Here is a 17,763-nt window from a genome sequence, read left to right on the forward strand (position 1 = left end):
GATAAACAAAGTCAAATTAATAGAGATTTATAAAGTGGGCTAATACCAGTGTGTGGGAATAGACGACGTATTTAATCATGTGGGAATTCTTTCTGACGTTATCAGTGCACTCACTCAAGTATAATCAGAAGATTGATGAAAAACCAAAATAGGTTTGAGAGCTCAAAATGTGATAGTGGCCTCGAAATAGACCAAGCGAGGCTGCCTGGTGTCCAACTGAATATCACTGTTATGGCCTCAGCCTGAGCCAACTCCTGAAAATACAATGTAACCTAAAGAAGATATCTATACAAGTAAAGCTATATTTATTAGAACTAAAGTGAGCAGCACCAGTTTTCTGCAGAAACCTCCCTGAGCTTTTCTCGGATACTGGAGGTAAAAGTTCAAATAGATAAGTGGGTGGTCTGGGGTCAGTGGGTCAGCTCAGATGGACAAAGTGCATGCAATCACAAGCTGTTGTCAGCTTCAGTAAGATGATATATATCTTCACCCCAAAAACCACAAGCAGGTTGATCAGTGGCTCAAATATGTCTTTATCATGCACTAGAAGATTGACAGATCTGTTTTTTTGTAGATGTTGCCCCTGAATGTTACAGGATCCACACTCCTAAAGGCTGATTTATTATTTTATTTATTCACATGACAACTGTCTGTGTTACAGTGTTGAATTAATTAACAAGTACTTGTTCATATAAAAATGTCACTGCCACCTTCTGTTCCTCAGGACAACCTCAACACTCTCTCTCTTGCCAGTATTCTGGCTGTGAAACCTGAGCCCGGGTCCAAATATAGCCTCACACAGTGAGCAGTAAGGGACCGGGACAGATGGGACAGCGGACCACTGCAGAGGCACTATGCTATTGGACCCCGAGCTTGAGAGGAGATCCTGGAAAACGCTGTGACCAATAAGGCGACTCTTCTGGAAAGAGGAGCTTCTTTCTACCTTAACCTTAAATTAGCAAATCAACCTGGAAGCACAAAGCTAGGAGGGAGCTTTGGGACGAACAGCTCAGTTGAAGGTACATCTTGTCCTTATCTTTTAACTGTTTTTTTTTTATTATTGTATATCCAGAGCATGACCTCAGTTATTGGCAGTGACAGTGACATTGCTGCTTTTTCTATTAGTCTGTGGATGTCAAACACTCGTGTAGGAATTTCTTTGTCCGTTTGATCTCTTTTGCAGAAATGATTTAAACAAAACACACATTTACACTGGATTTTCAAATACTGAAAAAAAAAACTTGGATTTATAAACAGTTCAGACCACCATCAACACTTTAAATCCCTCTCAGTATTTCAAATGTTCCACATCCATAATTAAGCAGCTCTTCTCTTATGTTATTGTTCTCTTCCATGAATAGAGAGTCTTGGGCAGACTGGCTTTATTCCTCTGCTTCTGCTTGGCCACAGAAGGGACCAGTGGGCTTATGCAGCTCTACCTGTGTTTGTGTTTAAAGGTAGCGACCTGACCCCGCTCTGTACTCAGGGTGGGGCTGTGTGTGCTGCTGTGAAACACAGCCGATGGGGATTAAAAATAACAACAGCTGGCCTTCAGGACGCCATGAGGTCCCGCTGCGTCATACAAGCACCACGCCAACGGTTTCTCAACATGCTATACGTCTGGAGTCAGCTTCTAGATGCATCAGAGAAAGATGATGGAGCTTGACTTACTTTTACAGTCCGCACCAGGCGGAATTAACTGGTTCTGAATAAGCTCTTCTTTTTGTTTTGTTTTGGGATGTGTTGTAACTTGCCTCACATCCCAACCAGCAGGACGCAGAGTGACACATATAAACAGGTAGAGTCAGCCATGCCACTTGTTTACTATGTGAGCCCAGTTTGCTCATACTCACCAACGGTGTCCTGACAACAGCAGGCTGACTCATGGTGCCAACTATGACTGCCAGAGCAAATAATACACCTGTATCTATATCTGTAGCCTTTCTTCCTTTCACTCTGCTCTCATGTGTGCCTTCACACTTTAACTTGTGTTTTCATTTGAGGTTTTCCTCCTTTTTTATCCACCAAAGAGGTAATATTTTTATGTTGATCTATTTATCTATTCTGGGCGACCATTGCTCAGTGGTATCGTCAGTCACCGAAGGGTTGATGGTTCGAATCCCACTCTATTTGAGTCATTGTCGTTGTGCACTTTACCATGAATGGGTATGAATTGTGCATGAATGTTGGTGGTGGTCGTAGGCGCGAAATGGCAGCCGAGCTTCTGTCATTCTGCCCCAGGGCAGCTGTGGCTACATTGTAGCTTACCGCCACTGGTGTGACTGTGTGAGTGACTGGTGTAAATGAATAATGGTTTCTGTAACGCGCTTTGAGTCTCCTTGAAAAAAGCACTATATAAATCCAAGCCATTATTTTTTTGTTTGTCTGTTTGCAGGATTAAGTCAAAAGTACTTGACGATTTATGACCAAAGACAGACCTTATGCCATGGAAGATTCTATTCAATTATTTATATCAGTTAAAACAACAAACAAACCCATTTCTTATCATTGGAGAAATAAAAAAGAAATAAATAAATTGACTGATCTTTATGAATTTTCACTCAGTGTCAGGTTGGTTCCTCAATTACCCAACCGAGTTTCATCCGGATCGGATCTGCATTTTATCACGATTTTTCAGAAAAAAGTGGGGGTGCCTACACTTTTGGACCTAGTCTATTGCTACTCTTCCTGAAGTCCACACCCAATACAATTGTCCTGTTAGTGCAGTATACAATTACATATAATCACACAACAAAGCAACACAAACAACAACTAAAACAATTCACAACAATTTACAAAAACAAAAATAACATTCATACAGTCAGACCTATCCAATTAACAATTCCTCCAACATGTGGCTTTTAACATCAGATTTTCAGTTATATATCAATATACAGTACATATACATTTATAGATCACATAAAGCTGATCAAACTTACTCTAATTAATTGTATTTACTAACCTTCATTATACATCATCAGACACCGAGAGCTGTTTTGTTAAAACATTTTATTTCAGTAGTTTTAAAAAAAATATAAAGTAGTTATTTTCTTAAATAATTTGTCCTGGAAGAGCATTCCATGTCTCCATTGGCCTGTACATTACAGTACTTTTCATTTTATTAGTCTTTGCTTCAGGTTAGAGTAAATCTACCTTCCGTAGCATGCCTTGTGTTATATGCATGTTCATCAGAACTAAAAGACAATTATTTATATAAAACACTTGGCTGTTGAGTTGCAGATATCGTTCTAATATAAACAAGTAATAAGGCAATAAGTGTGTTCTTTACCTTTAACCATGCAAGACAGTTATACATTTGATTAATACTGGTTTGATATGAACAACGCAGTAGAAATTATGCTGCCTTATTCTGCTCAATTGGCAGTTTATGTGTGATTATGGCAGCATGTGACCATTTATTACTTTCTCAATTTGTTTAGACCAAGTTAATTTACTACTTGTTTTCATGTGCTTGTTCTCCAGCCACATCATTTACAGCATGTCATTTCAGTTTGGGTCCCTTCACAATGCTATTTGTTTTAGAGATGTTAAAAACTACTGTTTGAGGGATTCATTGTATATTGAATTTTTGGTGATTTGATTTGATTTAATTTTTTTTCGAACATGAACACAACAGCAGTGTATCGCACAATAAGGAAATAAATAAATAAATAAATTATGATAATAATAATAGTAATAAGGAAAAAAAAAAAAAAAAAAAGGAAATAAATCAAACAAAGCAAATAGAGAACAACTGGTACAGAAATCCTGCCTATGAAGCCTATACGTGTTCGAAAAGGAGTAGGAGGAAGTATATACTTACAGTATATGATTCTGCTCCTTGTAATATCAACTACTATGTATATAATCTTATAATATACAGCTATTTACACTATAAAGATACAGTATATATATCTATATAGATTTATATACTGTACACATAATTCATTGATATAATCTATATAATTATACAATTCATGTGATCCATTATTCATTCATTTGTCCACACATACACAAGTATATACACACCTATTTACAATTTTATCTTTTTAACACTTGTGCTTCAAGAAGATAAACTTTATGTATTTAGGTTTCAATTGCTTTAAATTCGGACATATTTTCTATTCAACACACAAACTGTTTCACAACCTGGTGCCGCTCACTGACACATGAAAGCTTGTTTTTGTTGTCCGTGCGTGTAGTGACCGAAAGTTCATTTTGTCTCTTAAGTTATAAGCCTCAGCTTTTTCAATAAACAATTTCTCAATATTTTTATCGAGAAGTTTTTGTTGTGCTTTAAATGCTATTTGACTTATTTGAAAAGCTACAATTTCTGCTAATGTTAGTAATTTAGTTTTATTGAATAGTGCCTCGGTTTGGTCCAAATATCCTGTATTATGAACATAACGTATTGCTCGTTTTTGAAGTCAAACTAATGGTTGTAATCTTGTTTAGTAGATTGTTGGAGGTTTAATGTGGGATTTTTTTTGTTTGTTTGTTTATAAGCTGTAATGGCTTGCTCATGTTTCTGTTTTCATTTTCTGCAAACCGTTGGACAAATATTTCATTGCATTATTGTGTGTGGTAACACTTTATAGGAACAGTGAAGCAGTTCAGTCTGCATTATTTGTTGTAAATGTGTGTGTGTTCCTAAACGTTCATTGTTCCTTCGTGTGTGTTTCAGGATGCAGGACGGGAGTTGGAAGCAGCCACTCCCCAACGCTCTGCCGCTGAAGGAGCCAGCGGCAGGTGGGACTCTGGAAGGCGATGGTGGTATTTTCTCCGAGGCTTCCTCTGATGGGGAACTTTATCTGGACTCAGTACCAGAGCTGGGATCTGGAGACGGGGACTTTGCAGACCTCACTGCCTTCTTGAGTGCAGATGAGATCAATCGTAGCCTGGACCTGGCCTGGGAGGCCTTCGATGACACCTTTGAACCCTCCAATGTGAAAGATCAGGAGCAGGCTCCCCTTCAATCCGTCCTAATCTCTCCGTTGTCCCCTCAGACTACTGAAATCAGCACAAGTCCAACCCTGCATCACCAGACCAAAGCCCCATGTTCAGATGACAGTACAGTCATTGATGTTCTCCCCAAACAGGACTCCACATTCACATCCGTGCCCAGTGAGGCTCCATTCCCTGCTGAGAAACCTGCTCGTCATAAACCCATCCAGCCTGTGTATAAGCAGGACAAACCCCGGCTACTTCACGAAGGCCTGGAGTTCCACGATCGAGCAGCATCAGCCACTGAATTCTGCAGTCGAGCTGCCACATTCATTGAGGAGCTGTCCTCCATCTTCAAAGGTTCTGCACATTTAGAGCAGCAGGTGGAGGAGGAATCCTCCTCTCCTGACAGCGGATATTTGACTCCAAGAATCCATCATCCAGGTCCTCGGGGCTCAGGCTCTGCTTCCTCGGTGCCTCTGGGCCAGCACGGGGAGACACAGCACACGCCCCCAGACATAAAGCCTCAGCCTGAGCATTCTGCTGGGTACCAACACTCAACTGGACCCCTAGCCCCCCCTCAATTCCTCCAGAAGCTGAAGAGCCAGGAGGTGGCTGAGGGAAGTCCCATCCGTCTGGAGTGCAGAGTCCGAGGAAGCCCGCAGCCTCTTGTCAGGTACGGTACACACAGTGGGAACAGACGGGAGATACATGACAATGATTATAAATTATTAAAATTTATTTTACATTTTTTGTTGTTTCAAAATTCAGTTTGTTTAAAAAAATTTTGGCTTTTGTTGGTAAATAATGGTCAAAATGACAGATTTCAAAGTGTTTATTCAGTGCATTTGTTCTGTTTTGAGTCGGCTATGAATCATAACTAACTTTGATCATAACTTATAATCAAATAACGAGTTATTCATTCATTATAATTACAATATCATATGATTGATACGTTTCTTATGTAGTTAGTGTTTCTTTTATATTTAATAGAATAATAGTTTCACAGACAAGTGTTTGTTCATCTTTTGGAAGTCAACAGAAAACTAAGTCCTTTTTTTTCTTCAACTTTGAGCTGGAGTGGTTTATTGGTTTGGAAAGGTGTTGATAGTGCAGATGAGGTGGATGAAATATATACATATACATATTGGTGAGCTCATGGGGAAGTACAGAGTTAATTTTCTGTATGTCTCTGTCATTTACTTTTTTTATAGTCATTTTGTGTATTTTTGTTGTCGTTTTCGGTACTTCTCTGTCAATTTATGTATTTTTGTTGTCCATCTGTATTTCTATGTCATTTTGTGTGTTTTTGTAGTCATTTTGTGTAATTTTTGTCCTTTTCTGTAATTCTGTGTCATTTTGTGTATTTTTCTGTCAATTTATGTATTTTTGTTGTCCATCTGTATTTCTATGTCATTTTGTGTATTTTTTTGTGTCATTTTCTGTAATTCTGTCATTTTCTGTATTTTTGTTGTCCTTTTCTGTAATTCTGTCATTTTGTCTTTTTGTTGTCCTTTATGTGATTCTATGTCATTTAGTGTGTTTTTTTGTCATTTTGAGTATGTTTTTTGTCTTTCTCTGTATTTTTCTGTCATTGCTTGTTTTGGGGTCTGTCAAAATTAGACAGAGTGCCGCATGTGACCCCTGGACCGACAGATATCTATATAAGCAATAGAAAGTGTAATGGGCGGATACATACTGTAAAAGTCCCTGCAGGATTTACATAGAAATATACAAACATATTCCCTATAATTGATGTAAGGATTACACATGAGACTTGTTTTTTAAGCTGTGAGAGGACATCACTTCAGCTCATGAAATAGAGCAAACAGAAGCACAAAATCCTAAAGTTTAAACCTACACTTTTCTACCTGTGAGGCAGCATTGCAACCCCTTATCAATCCTTGTCAAGCCTGTTTTTATTATGTTTAAACCAAATTCTGGCCTTAACATCAAACTGTATACAGAAGTTGACATTGATTACAGCGAGCAGTGTTTAGTCTCAGATTCCTATTCTTAGCTGACGAGAAATGTGTATAGCGTCTAATCTTCTGCTGTAGTCAACCCACTTGTAATTTGTACGGCTGCTTTTTGGAGTTACTGCCTTCCTATTAATTCCAACCAGTTGGATCCTCATCCTATTTATGATATTAACAAAAGAGCTTCTTTTGGACCATGTTCTGTAAACTTCAGAACTCTCAGTCATCCTAGTCTGACTTGATTTCCAAGTTGATCATCAGTTCCTGAAACAATCACACCAGCCTGTCTGACCAACAACTATAACCTATTCAAGTCACTTAATCACCTTTCTACTAATGCTGATTCTCAGTTTGAGGATCTGCAGGTCATTTTCACCATGTCTACAAAACAACCACAAAATATCATGTGTTTGTATTTATAAGTAGCTTAGCAGGAGTCAGCCACTGTTCAAACATTTTGGTAACACTTTACTTCAAATAGTAATTGAAAGTTTTAAGAGGTTAAGAAATAAATTAAAAGAAATTTCAGAAAAAAGGGCCGCTGCGCATAGGACCGTAACCTCCCTGGGTCCCTCCTTCCGGTCAACTGCTAGGGGGGGACCGGAACTGGGGCATCCCTCAGGTTAAAACCCACCGGGATCCTCGTGCCCAACCTACTGATCCACTGCCTCTCGGCGTACCGTCTCTGTCCCGTGGACCAGTAGGGGTTTCGTTGTTACCCTAACCCCTAACCTTTAGGGGTTAGGGTAGCAAAGGGTTAGGGTTAGGGTTAAGGTTAGGGGTTAGGGTAGCAAAGGGCTAGGGTTAGGTAGGGTTAGGGTTAAGGTTAGGGGTTAGGGTAGCAAAGGGCTAGGGTTAGGTAGGGTTAGGGTTAAGGTTAGGGGTTAGGGTAGCAAAGGGTTAGGGTTATGTGGGGTTAGGATAACAAAGGGTTGGCGTTAGGGCAACAAATGACACTTACCGACAGCCTTCATGACACCTTATTCATGCTAAAGACAGGTTTCATGTCATCTTAATGACAGCTTAATGTCAGCCTTATGTATAAAACTTCAAGTAAAGTGTTACTAAAGTTTTTCAGTTCGCATTTATCAAACATTTTTTAAATGGTTTTACGACGTCTCAATACTTCAGGTACATGTATGTTTGTGTTTGACTTAGAGCTCTGTAGGTTTAATGTTTGACCTGACTCCCTATATTAACACCTTTATGTCAGTATGTCTGTAATGCAGACCAGACTGAGTATCAGGATCTGGCCATACAGGCACTGAATGTACAGATAACATGAGTGAGCTGCAGGGTGGCAAAGAGGTGAGGTGTTGACAAGCCCAGCACTGGCTTCACCCAACTGTAAACCAGACGAGTCTAACTCAAATAACCAAGTAACAATTACAGGGAAAACATTGATTTTTAAGTACAGTATATCATTGGAGACTGTAACCTAGTTATTTCATGGTCGTGGATCTCTTTGGTTTGATCTTTGTCAGATCAAATTGTTTGGTAAAATGACGTCAGCTGTAAACCTGTTATTATTTTGTAGAAGACTAAAAACACACTCCTCACTTGATCAATTGTATGTCCACCTCAAAACTCACTGAAGAGAAGCACACCTGAACCCTAACCCAAATCAATAATAAAAAAAAAATATAATTCTTCATATAGTGTACATCATATACAAATATTTTAAGTGGCATAAAACACAGTGACTGTACAAAATATAAATGAATTCAATTGTTCTTTTAAAACTACTAGTATAAGTTTTCAGTGAAATTGTCCCCAACTTTTGAGACTTTAGGTTGGTTCTACATGGTGAAGCAACACTGTGCCCATGTGCCCAGCAGTTCATGTATGGTTCTGCATACACACACACACACACACACATATATATATGTACTTTTACATTATTATATACAGTTTGTTACACACATTGTGGTTGGCATGAATCTTGAGACAGTCTATATAGTTTATTGTATTATTTATTTTATTTTATTTCTCTTGCCCCCACAGCAAGAATTTCCAACTCCGCATATGCAGCTGAACCATTAAAACCTTGGTGTGTCTGTCCGACTGATTTTATATTTCCAATATGAAATCATGTACAGCATATTCATGTCAAAGATAAGCATGTAACAGTTTCTGTAATGGAATTATTTTAAATACTTCCAAAACCTATAAAATACTGATTAATGACACAATAACGCAAACAAAAACATGGTGTAAAAGTTAAATTAGACAATAGTTTATCAATTTCATCTAACATAAGTATATGTTTGATGTATTCACAATTAATTCATTTGATTATTATTATTATTATTATTATTGTTATTTAATTTTATCAGTAGATCATAAAGTTTTTTACTCTGGGTGTGCTTTTTCTCAGAGTGCTGTGACAGGGCCTCTTCTCATTCTGTATAAATAGTCCTCAGGCCAATGGGAGCCTGGCACAGGAATGTAGGCAATGCTCACCAGGCTCCACATCTCACCACACCTACACGAGGATACAAAGGTAACGCAAAGGAAAGTGAGTCAACACGGACACATAAAAATAGTCAAATAATACAGTAATGCAAATAGATAGAAAGATATTTTAATGTGTCTCGTGTATCAACCAGAAAGGACATTGAGTTTAGAGAAGAAACACTTCAAAATAATCCTGATTGTTGAATTTTAGAAAGAGAGAAAGAGAGATTGGTTGACAAGTGTCTGTAATGTTCAAAGTTGACAGATTTCAAAAAGCTGTTGATCATTGATGAACACTAGATGGCAGCAATTTGTTTACTGTGTGAGATCAAGCTGGGTACACTGATGAGGCTTTAGTGGTTTGTAATAATGTTGATCAGTAAAGTGACTTTGACTAAAATCTTAATCTTTCCAGATATATGCCACCATTCTGATTGATTTAATCCATGTCATGTCAGTTTTTTCCCCATAAATGTACTTAGAAAGGAATAAGTGGATTATTGAATCTGCATACTTCAGACGCCCTTTTACGGTGGCTGGGAAGTGTCAGGTGAATACAAAAAGGTCACAACACAAATACAAAATGGTCACAACACGAGTGCAAAATGGCCACAACGGAAGTGTTTGCGACGGACCGGTATTATGATATGATAGCCTAATATGAAAAATATAAGAGTATCCTAATTAACTTTCACTTACTTTCATACGTGTTTCGATGTCTTCTTCTCTGTTCTTCTCTGTTCTGGCGGGTTAAAAACATCCACCAGTCGGAAACACTTCCGTTGCAGAAACACTTCCGTTGTGGCAAAATGGCCGCAACACGAATGCAAAATGGCCACAACGGAAGTGTTTTCACAACGGAAGTGTTTTCACAACGGAAGTGTTTTCACAACGGAAGTGTTTCCGACGGACCTGTATTACAGATGGACACGTTTCTGGTGGATGTTTTTAACCCGCCAGAACAAAGAAGAACAGAGAAGAAGACATCGAAACACGTATGAAAGTAAGTGAAAGTTGATTAGGATACTTTTATATTTTTCATATTAGGCTATCATATCATAATACCGGTCCGTCGCAAACACTTCCGTTGTGGCCATTTTGCATTCGTGTTGTGACCTTTTTGCTTTCGTGTTTTTCTGTAAATGCATTCACCTGACAGTTCCCAGCCACCGTACCCTTTGGCTCAAAGTATCAATGATAACAATTTCATCTAGAACAGGGGTGTCAAACTCATTTTAGTTCGGGGGCCAAATATGAAGTAGTTTCATTTTAGATGGGCTGCAGATTTTAGACAGGTAAAAGAGTAATTTCATCATTAATGTCCCTAAGTTTGCACTTTACACAACGTATAAATGATACATAAAGTATGTAAGGTGCAGATAATATCAATGCAATAAGTGATAGATATCAGTCCCTGCAGGATTTTTTCTCGTAAATTTCATTGATTTTGTGACTATTTTTTTATTTAATTTGGAAATTTCAGGAAAATTGAGTTCTTCAAACAATTGAATATTCAAAATGTCTGCAGTCATGTGATAAAAGCATGGTTAAAATTGCGATCGTCTAAATATTGTGGAGTTTCATTCAATTTGTTACATTATTACAAGATTATTACAACTGAATTATTTGGTATTTTAGACAATAGTTTATGTTTTTTCTGTCTTTTTAGAAATCACATGGTTCTCAAACGTTATTTCAGTCAAAAGAACATGGACTTCCCTTTTACTTGAGGCAGTGTGCTGGATCAAAAAGGTCCAAAAATGCTAAGAAGACGTGACGTTTCAGGCTGACCGCCCTTCATCAGACATGAGTTGCAGCTTACCGGCCAACCTGTTTTTATAGTGTACATGATTAAACAGGGTGGTCACATGATACATGTCAGCATAGGCGGAAGGACATTTGTCTCGCATATACAGTATTTACAGTCGCCCTGTGTACTAACTTTATGCACTATATATAAATATATACAAAAAATATATACACTACATATATGCAAATATATACTATTTTTGTATATATTTTGCATATAGGTAGTGTATATATTTTTGTCAGCTCAAAACGTCACGTCTTTTGGTGTATATTAAAAACTGAAATTGGGAGCTAACTACGCTGTTGTGCGGACCTTCTTTTCATATTCTCAAACATTATTTGACATGAACAATGTAGGCTAATGTTCTTATTCAGTGCCTAGGTTCCCAAGTTGGGGTCCAGGTACCCCCAGGGGTACGCAAGTTGTCATTGGGGGTATAAATGAATAAAAATTAAAAACAGCCTAACAACATTGGAAACTAGAATGTAAATAGATAAGCAGTCAGTAAGTAAGTAAGTAAGTAAGTAAGTATTTATTTATAAAGCGCTTTTCGCAGATAAAATCACAAAGTGCTGTACACAGAAACAATAAACATACATTTACATCACATGTGTAGCATCATAAAAGGGCAGTAAAAATTAAAAATAAAATCTTGTTAACTAAAAGCTTTTTTGAAAAGCGAAGTCTTCAAATGTTTTTGAAAAGTGTCCACGCAGTTCATCTCTCCGGAGAGACTGGGGCAGACCATTCCAGAGTCTGGGGGCTGCAGCCTGGAACGCCAGGTCTCCTCTGGTTTTAAATTTGGTTATTGGGAACCTTAGTAGACCCTGACCTGAGGATCGAAGGCTGCGTCCTGAAGTGTAGGGACACAACATGTCTGAAATGTATAGAGGAGCCTGGCCATGCAAAGCCCGGAATGTTAGAACCAGTATTTTATATTCAATCCGGAAATTGACAGGGAGCCAGGAGCCTCCGTGCATTGCCACAAATGACACATTGGCCTCTGTAAGACTATCTTTTAGTCACCAAAAAAGCGCAAATATGATGATAGAAATATTGTTTTGTGCCAGCCAAATGTGTGAAATTGAAAGTGGATTTTCAGCTTGGACAAACATGAAAAGAAAATATAAAACAAGAGTTTACATGGAGAACGATTACAGCCTCAGACTCTCTGAAATTCAGCCAAACGTTGTAGAGTTCTGTGCATCCTCTCAACCTCACCCGTCTCAATAAAGTTGTAGCGAGTTGTATTTCACAGTTTCAGGGTGATGAATATGTTGTATTACTGCTATACGCGGTATATTCAATCAACAAATGTTTGGTAGATTTCTTTTTCCAAAGTAAAAGATATGTTTCTCACTGAAAATGTCAGTAGGCTAATTATTGAATAAATCAAGTAATAATTCTAAGATGTTTTATTGTGTGTTTACAGATGATGATTATTTTTAATTAGGCCCGAGCGCCACGAGCTGGCGAAGGGCCTCTTGCTCTCGTAGTGGTCACACTACAAGGGAAGGGGCGGAGCCTATGCAAACGCCACATGCCCGTCAGTGACCAGGGACCCTTGTCATGTCGTAGAAATGCCCCTGCGCTTTCTGAAAATATATTAGTTCATGGTACTCAAAAAGGGGGAAACTTTGTTATTGTGCTGGAATATTTTTCTTTCTTTCTTTCTTTCTTTCTTTCTTTCTTTCTTTCTTTCTTTCTTTCTTTCTTTCTTTCTTTCTTTCTTTCTTTCTTTCTTTCCTTCCCAGTATCAAAACCAACTCACCTACTTTTCACCCTCTGAACCATTATGTAGAGTCTCAAAAAGTAAAACAAAATTCAATTGCGCGCCTCTCTAATTTCTGGCTGTTTTCGATTTAAAAAATGCAAAAATCTGACGCACCAGCGCCCCCAAGTACGCCAAAAATGCATTACGAGATAGGAATTGCCAAAAAGACAAAGGCAGCACGGTAAAGACTGCGCGGCAAAACGGCAAAAAAGGCGGGGGCTGTTTATCGCCGCTTGTGGCTATATTTATATATTACTCCTCAACAGGATAGGTAAAATTCAGAAACAAATTGCACTGTAGGGCTACGTTATATATTACATTACATGATTATGTTTTTTAAGTGTGCAAGAGTAGGGCGTACATGGTTTCAGGTTAAATTCTGGGAACTGTGAAAAGTTTGGGAACCACTGTTCTAAAGTTATCAAATACAACCACAAAAAGAGTTAAACATAATTCTTATATGAAATTAATAACCTTCATTCCAGTGTTTATTGCTGCTCAATGGAAACTCTCATGAGTTGAACGTGATGTTAAACATGCTGGTGTTTGCATGGCATGGTGAGCCATGGTGCCAGGATGCTAGGCGTGGACTTCTGTGGTTGGCCACAATTTGTCTCAGCCGGGGAGTCTTTACAGTGCCGGGCGTCTGGTATTCCTTAGCATCCTCTCACACAATGTTTTGTGTGATTTTGGTTTTTAAATTGATGCATTTCTGGTATTGGGATGCATGTGAGTTACATCCTTGTGGGCGAGCGTGCATTTTTCCCCTCCTCTGATGTATTTCAGCGTGCTTTAGTTTGTGAGAGGGTGGTTTTGGGTTTAGATTTTGATCTTAGCACGACAGAAAAGAAAAGGAAAGGAAAGTGTGTGTGTGTGTGTGTGTGTGTGTGTGTGTGTGTGTGTGTGTGTGTGTAATGAGAGTAAATGAGCTTTTAGTGTGTGTACAGCAGGTAGATATGAAATGTGTGTTTAAGTGCATGCATGTGTTTTTGGTTCCCTCCACACAAAACAGATCGTGTGAGGTCTGCGCGGAACATAAAACAGTCTGCAGGTGCCTGCCAACTAATGTCTCACCATTTTAGCACACTACAAAGAGGGAGAAAATAAATCCGTATTTGCAAACTGCTCTTCCTAAAAGCCCTTTTTTTTTTTTTTTTTTTTTTTTTTGGATGCCTAACCAGGTCAGCACATGCCCTGCAGTGCAGACATGGTATGAGGCAGTTATGCCGAAAAGCAACCTTGGCTTCTGTTTCAATCAAACTAACTTCAAACCACAGGGGAAAGGTTTTCAAAGTGAATAGGAAGCTGAAATCTGCCAACGCTTTCATTCCATGCTTGGCGTGCAACATCAGGAGGAGACGAGATTCCAGACACTGACGATGGAAATTATCATTAAATATCCAACATGTTCATCAGTCAGAGTCAAAAGTGTCTCAGGATACACACACACACACACACACACACACACACACACACGCACGCCTGGGTTGGGATCAATTATAATTGTAATCGATAATTAAATACAATTATGACAGAATTATAATTGGAATTGTAATTTTTAAAATATTTTTCTGTTATAGTCATAATTTAAATCTAATTGAGTTCAGATAACTGACTTTGTATTTGTAATTGGCATGGAAATCTATTCTATTAAAAAAAACTGTCACTTACAGTTCTATGGCTTTCACATACTTAGTTAACAATTATTCAAATATGTTTCATATCAAGTTTACCTGTCATTTCTCTTGAGCATCATTTTACCATTAAAAAAAAAAGAAAAATTGAAATCTAGACATATACTGACAGAAAAAAGGCCCAGACGCCGACAGCAAAAATAGTTTTACCAATATTTTCATTGATTATTAAGTCTAACAAGGTAACCAAGAGATGAGAAACAAATTGGATGATAATAATATTTTTTTTGTATTTTACAGCTGATTTAAGACATGGGTCAAACTGACCCGTTATCATAAGAGATGCTAACAGAAAGCTAACACAAGAGGAAGGTTATGTTACATTTTATGGGCTTATTTATTACAGGCTCTGTGATTTTGGGTAATTAAATTTAAACTTTAGTAATTAAGAATCTAATTGTCGGTCACCGCAATCGTAATTCAGTTGTAATTGAACATGGATGAGTGAAGACGTAATTGTAATTGAAAATGTAACCCTGATGCCGGCACGCGCGCGCACGCACACACGCACACACAAAACTAAATATTTATACAAAAAATACACAAAATGACAACAGAAATGCACAAAAATACACTAAAAAAAGATACAAAAATACACAAAATGACTCCAAAAAACATACATTACAGAAAAATACACCAAACAAAAAAAATATAAAAAGTTGTAAAAAAACAACACACTATTTTACTTTGTAGTGTTATGAAGGGGTTTCTTTGCGGGTGCAGAGTACAGAGTTTATACACCTCTTTGTACATCCAACATTCAAACACACTTGTGATCCCACTATATGAATACATACTTCCGATGGGCACTGTACTAGTTAATGAAAAGAAAAAAAGAAGACAAGAAAACTTCCAGTTTAATTTTTAGTCTATCACTAATCTAGCGTTGAAAAAGTAGTTTAATTATTCCATGTTTGCTGTGTGTAGCAAAACTTTTATTAGATTTTTTAAAATATGGTATTTGAAGCAGAACCTTCATTTGCATTTTAAAAATGTATTTCTTTTTTTTTTTTATTTTCATACTTTTCTTTTTATTACCTTTGTGCAGTTTTGGCAGTTTTAGCACAGCAGCTAACAGTTACAGTAGTGCTGTTTTCATGGAACGCTCTGGTCTGGGTATGAGGTCATTGCAGGTGACCCAGTGCTGACTCATGACGTGGCTTCACTGTAATGCTGTCTGTTTGGACCAGTACAGGAAGCTCGTAATTTCAAGTTCTCCCTCCTGGACTCATTTGATCTCTGCAGGAGGAGTGGAAATAGAAATGCTCTAGATTTTTTTTCTTTTTAATACCTACCTTTAATAAATCTACTTGCATGATGTCATTTTATATTTAAGCTCCAAACAATGTGAGTCTGGACCAACTGTGGTAATGCTTTAGACTAAGTTTTACTACACGTTTGACACTTGATGACAGGAATTTAACATTCCTGAAACATGAAAACATTTAACAAGGCGGGACATTAACTATTGATACTGTCTTAGGATTTGGCGAAGCGATGTTAGACGGTCAGATTGACGTATTGTGTAGTTCTCACCATGCTGATAACTTAACTGTGTCCATGGATCAGTGTTACACGTGTGTTTGCATGGGAGTGTATTGGAGCTTGTTCACCACAGCCTGCCAGAAAGTGTTATGAGACAGCCATAAATAGACAAAGCAGGTTTCGTGTAATGTGCAACTCCTTGGAACATACTTTTTTTCCAACTCTAATCCTGCTACTGCACATAAAGTCCATGTTTATTGAGATATCAGCCGTCAAACACTCTGATGTATGCACGTCCGTGGTATTCCTCGTGTGTACGTTAAGGACAGTTGACGGATTGAGCTGCCACGTCTAAACCTTGTGTCTCCTCTGGACTGGAGACAGAGTGTGAAGTTTCACCCAGCGAGGTGAGACTTTTCTTGTACACCTTCTACAGATTCTCTCAGGATCTCGACCTGATGGTGGCGGACATGGTCCCAAAATTCACACTAATCTACTGATCAAGTCACACAAAGCTGTTTACATCACGGACACACACGAGACATGTTTGATTGTGTCTGAGTTTCTTTTTTTTTTTTTCTCTCTACTTTGTCTGCACATGCTGTCAAAGGTCAACACTACAAGAAGTGCAATCTTTTTAAGACAGCAATGCATGTTTTGTTATTGCAATTAAATAAATGCATTTATTTTAATACATGATTGTGACCATCACCACCCCCCCCAAGGAAGGGTAAGAAACACTTTATTATAGAGATGATATAAAAAGAGAGGGCAGTGTTACACCGAGGTGAGGGGGAAGGGAACAGGGAAGAGGGAGTCAGGGTAGGAAATGGAAAGGGTGGGAAGAGTTAACTGAGAGTGAGATGTGATGTTATAGTTGTGCATATCATCATGTTGTGTGATCAGTTCAGCCAGTCTGGTGACAAGTGTGGAGCTTAAAGGTCCCACATCATGTTATTTTTCACCCATCTCCATGTGTTCTAAGAACCCCAAAAACATTGTTATTGAGGGTTTTTTTCCCAAACTCGCCTGTTTTCCAGAGTTTTAGCCTCTGAAAAGTCACTTTTGAACAACTCTACACAAACAGGCTGATTTGCAGCCTACTTATGCATATTCATGAGTGGGCGTGTGTATAGACGTGACACTGACTTCCTCCTCCCCGCACAGTGACGTAGATCCAGAGTACGGCCCGCCCTCCTCCCACCCACTCCGTAGCCGAGTTCATGCTGCTTTATAAACATGAGACAGAGCGTGGGGGCGGGGCTTTCGCCGGTACATACATAGACTGTAGAAAATACATACATAGCACTGTGCTAAAGATGCTGAAATGCTCACCTTCATGGGCGTGTCTGTTTACATGTCAATCATGGCAGAGAGCTTACTGGAGGCGCGGCTTCTCCAGCTCAGTGCCGCTTCAAATTGGAGCGAGGCGTTTGGGCTCAAACTGCAGTAAGAAAGGAGCAAATCACCCTCTTATCAACGATTGAGGGAATCAATGAAAAAACACTTTGTCCAAATAGCACTTTTGTCATGTTTAAAGCACAGAGAAGTCAATTTAGCTTAACTTGGGACCTTTAAATATAATGGTGGTGGCCGTGAACAGAGGGAAGGAGTGAGTGG

The 17,763-nt window shown here is 38.4% G+C and overlaps 1 protein-coding gene across 2 annotated transcripts in view; it reads left to right on the forward strand.

The window, feature by feature from the left end:
- Positions 1-820: 820 nt before the first annotated feature.
- Positions 821-17,763, forward strand: part of palld (palladin, cytoskeletal associated protein) — a 104,533-nt gene continuing 87,590 nt past the window's right edge. The window contains exons 1-2 of one of the 2 annotated variants that reach the window (XM_028444713.1): positions 821-1,019; positions 4,685-5,620. In XM_028444713.1, coding sequence (XP_028300514.1) covers positions 4,686-5,620 — 935 coding nt within the window. In that variant the 5' untranslated portion in view covers positions 821-1,019; position 4,685. The remainder of the gene's footprint in view (positions 1,020-4,684; positions 5,621-17,763) is intronic. The other variant, XM_028444712.1, reaches the window with a different exon arrangement.

Source organism: Gouania willdenowi, chromosome 4 (genome assembly GCF_900634775.1).
Source record: "Gouania willdenowi chromosome 4, fGouWil2.1, whole genome shotgun sequence".
Taxonomy (NCBI): Eukaryota; Metazoa; Chordata; class Actinopteri; order Blenniiformes; family Gobiesocidae; genus Gouania; species Gouania willdenowi.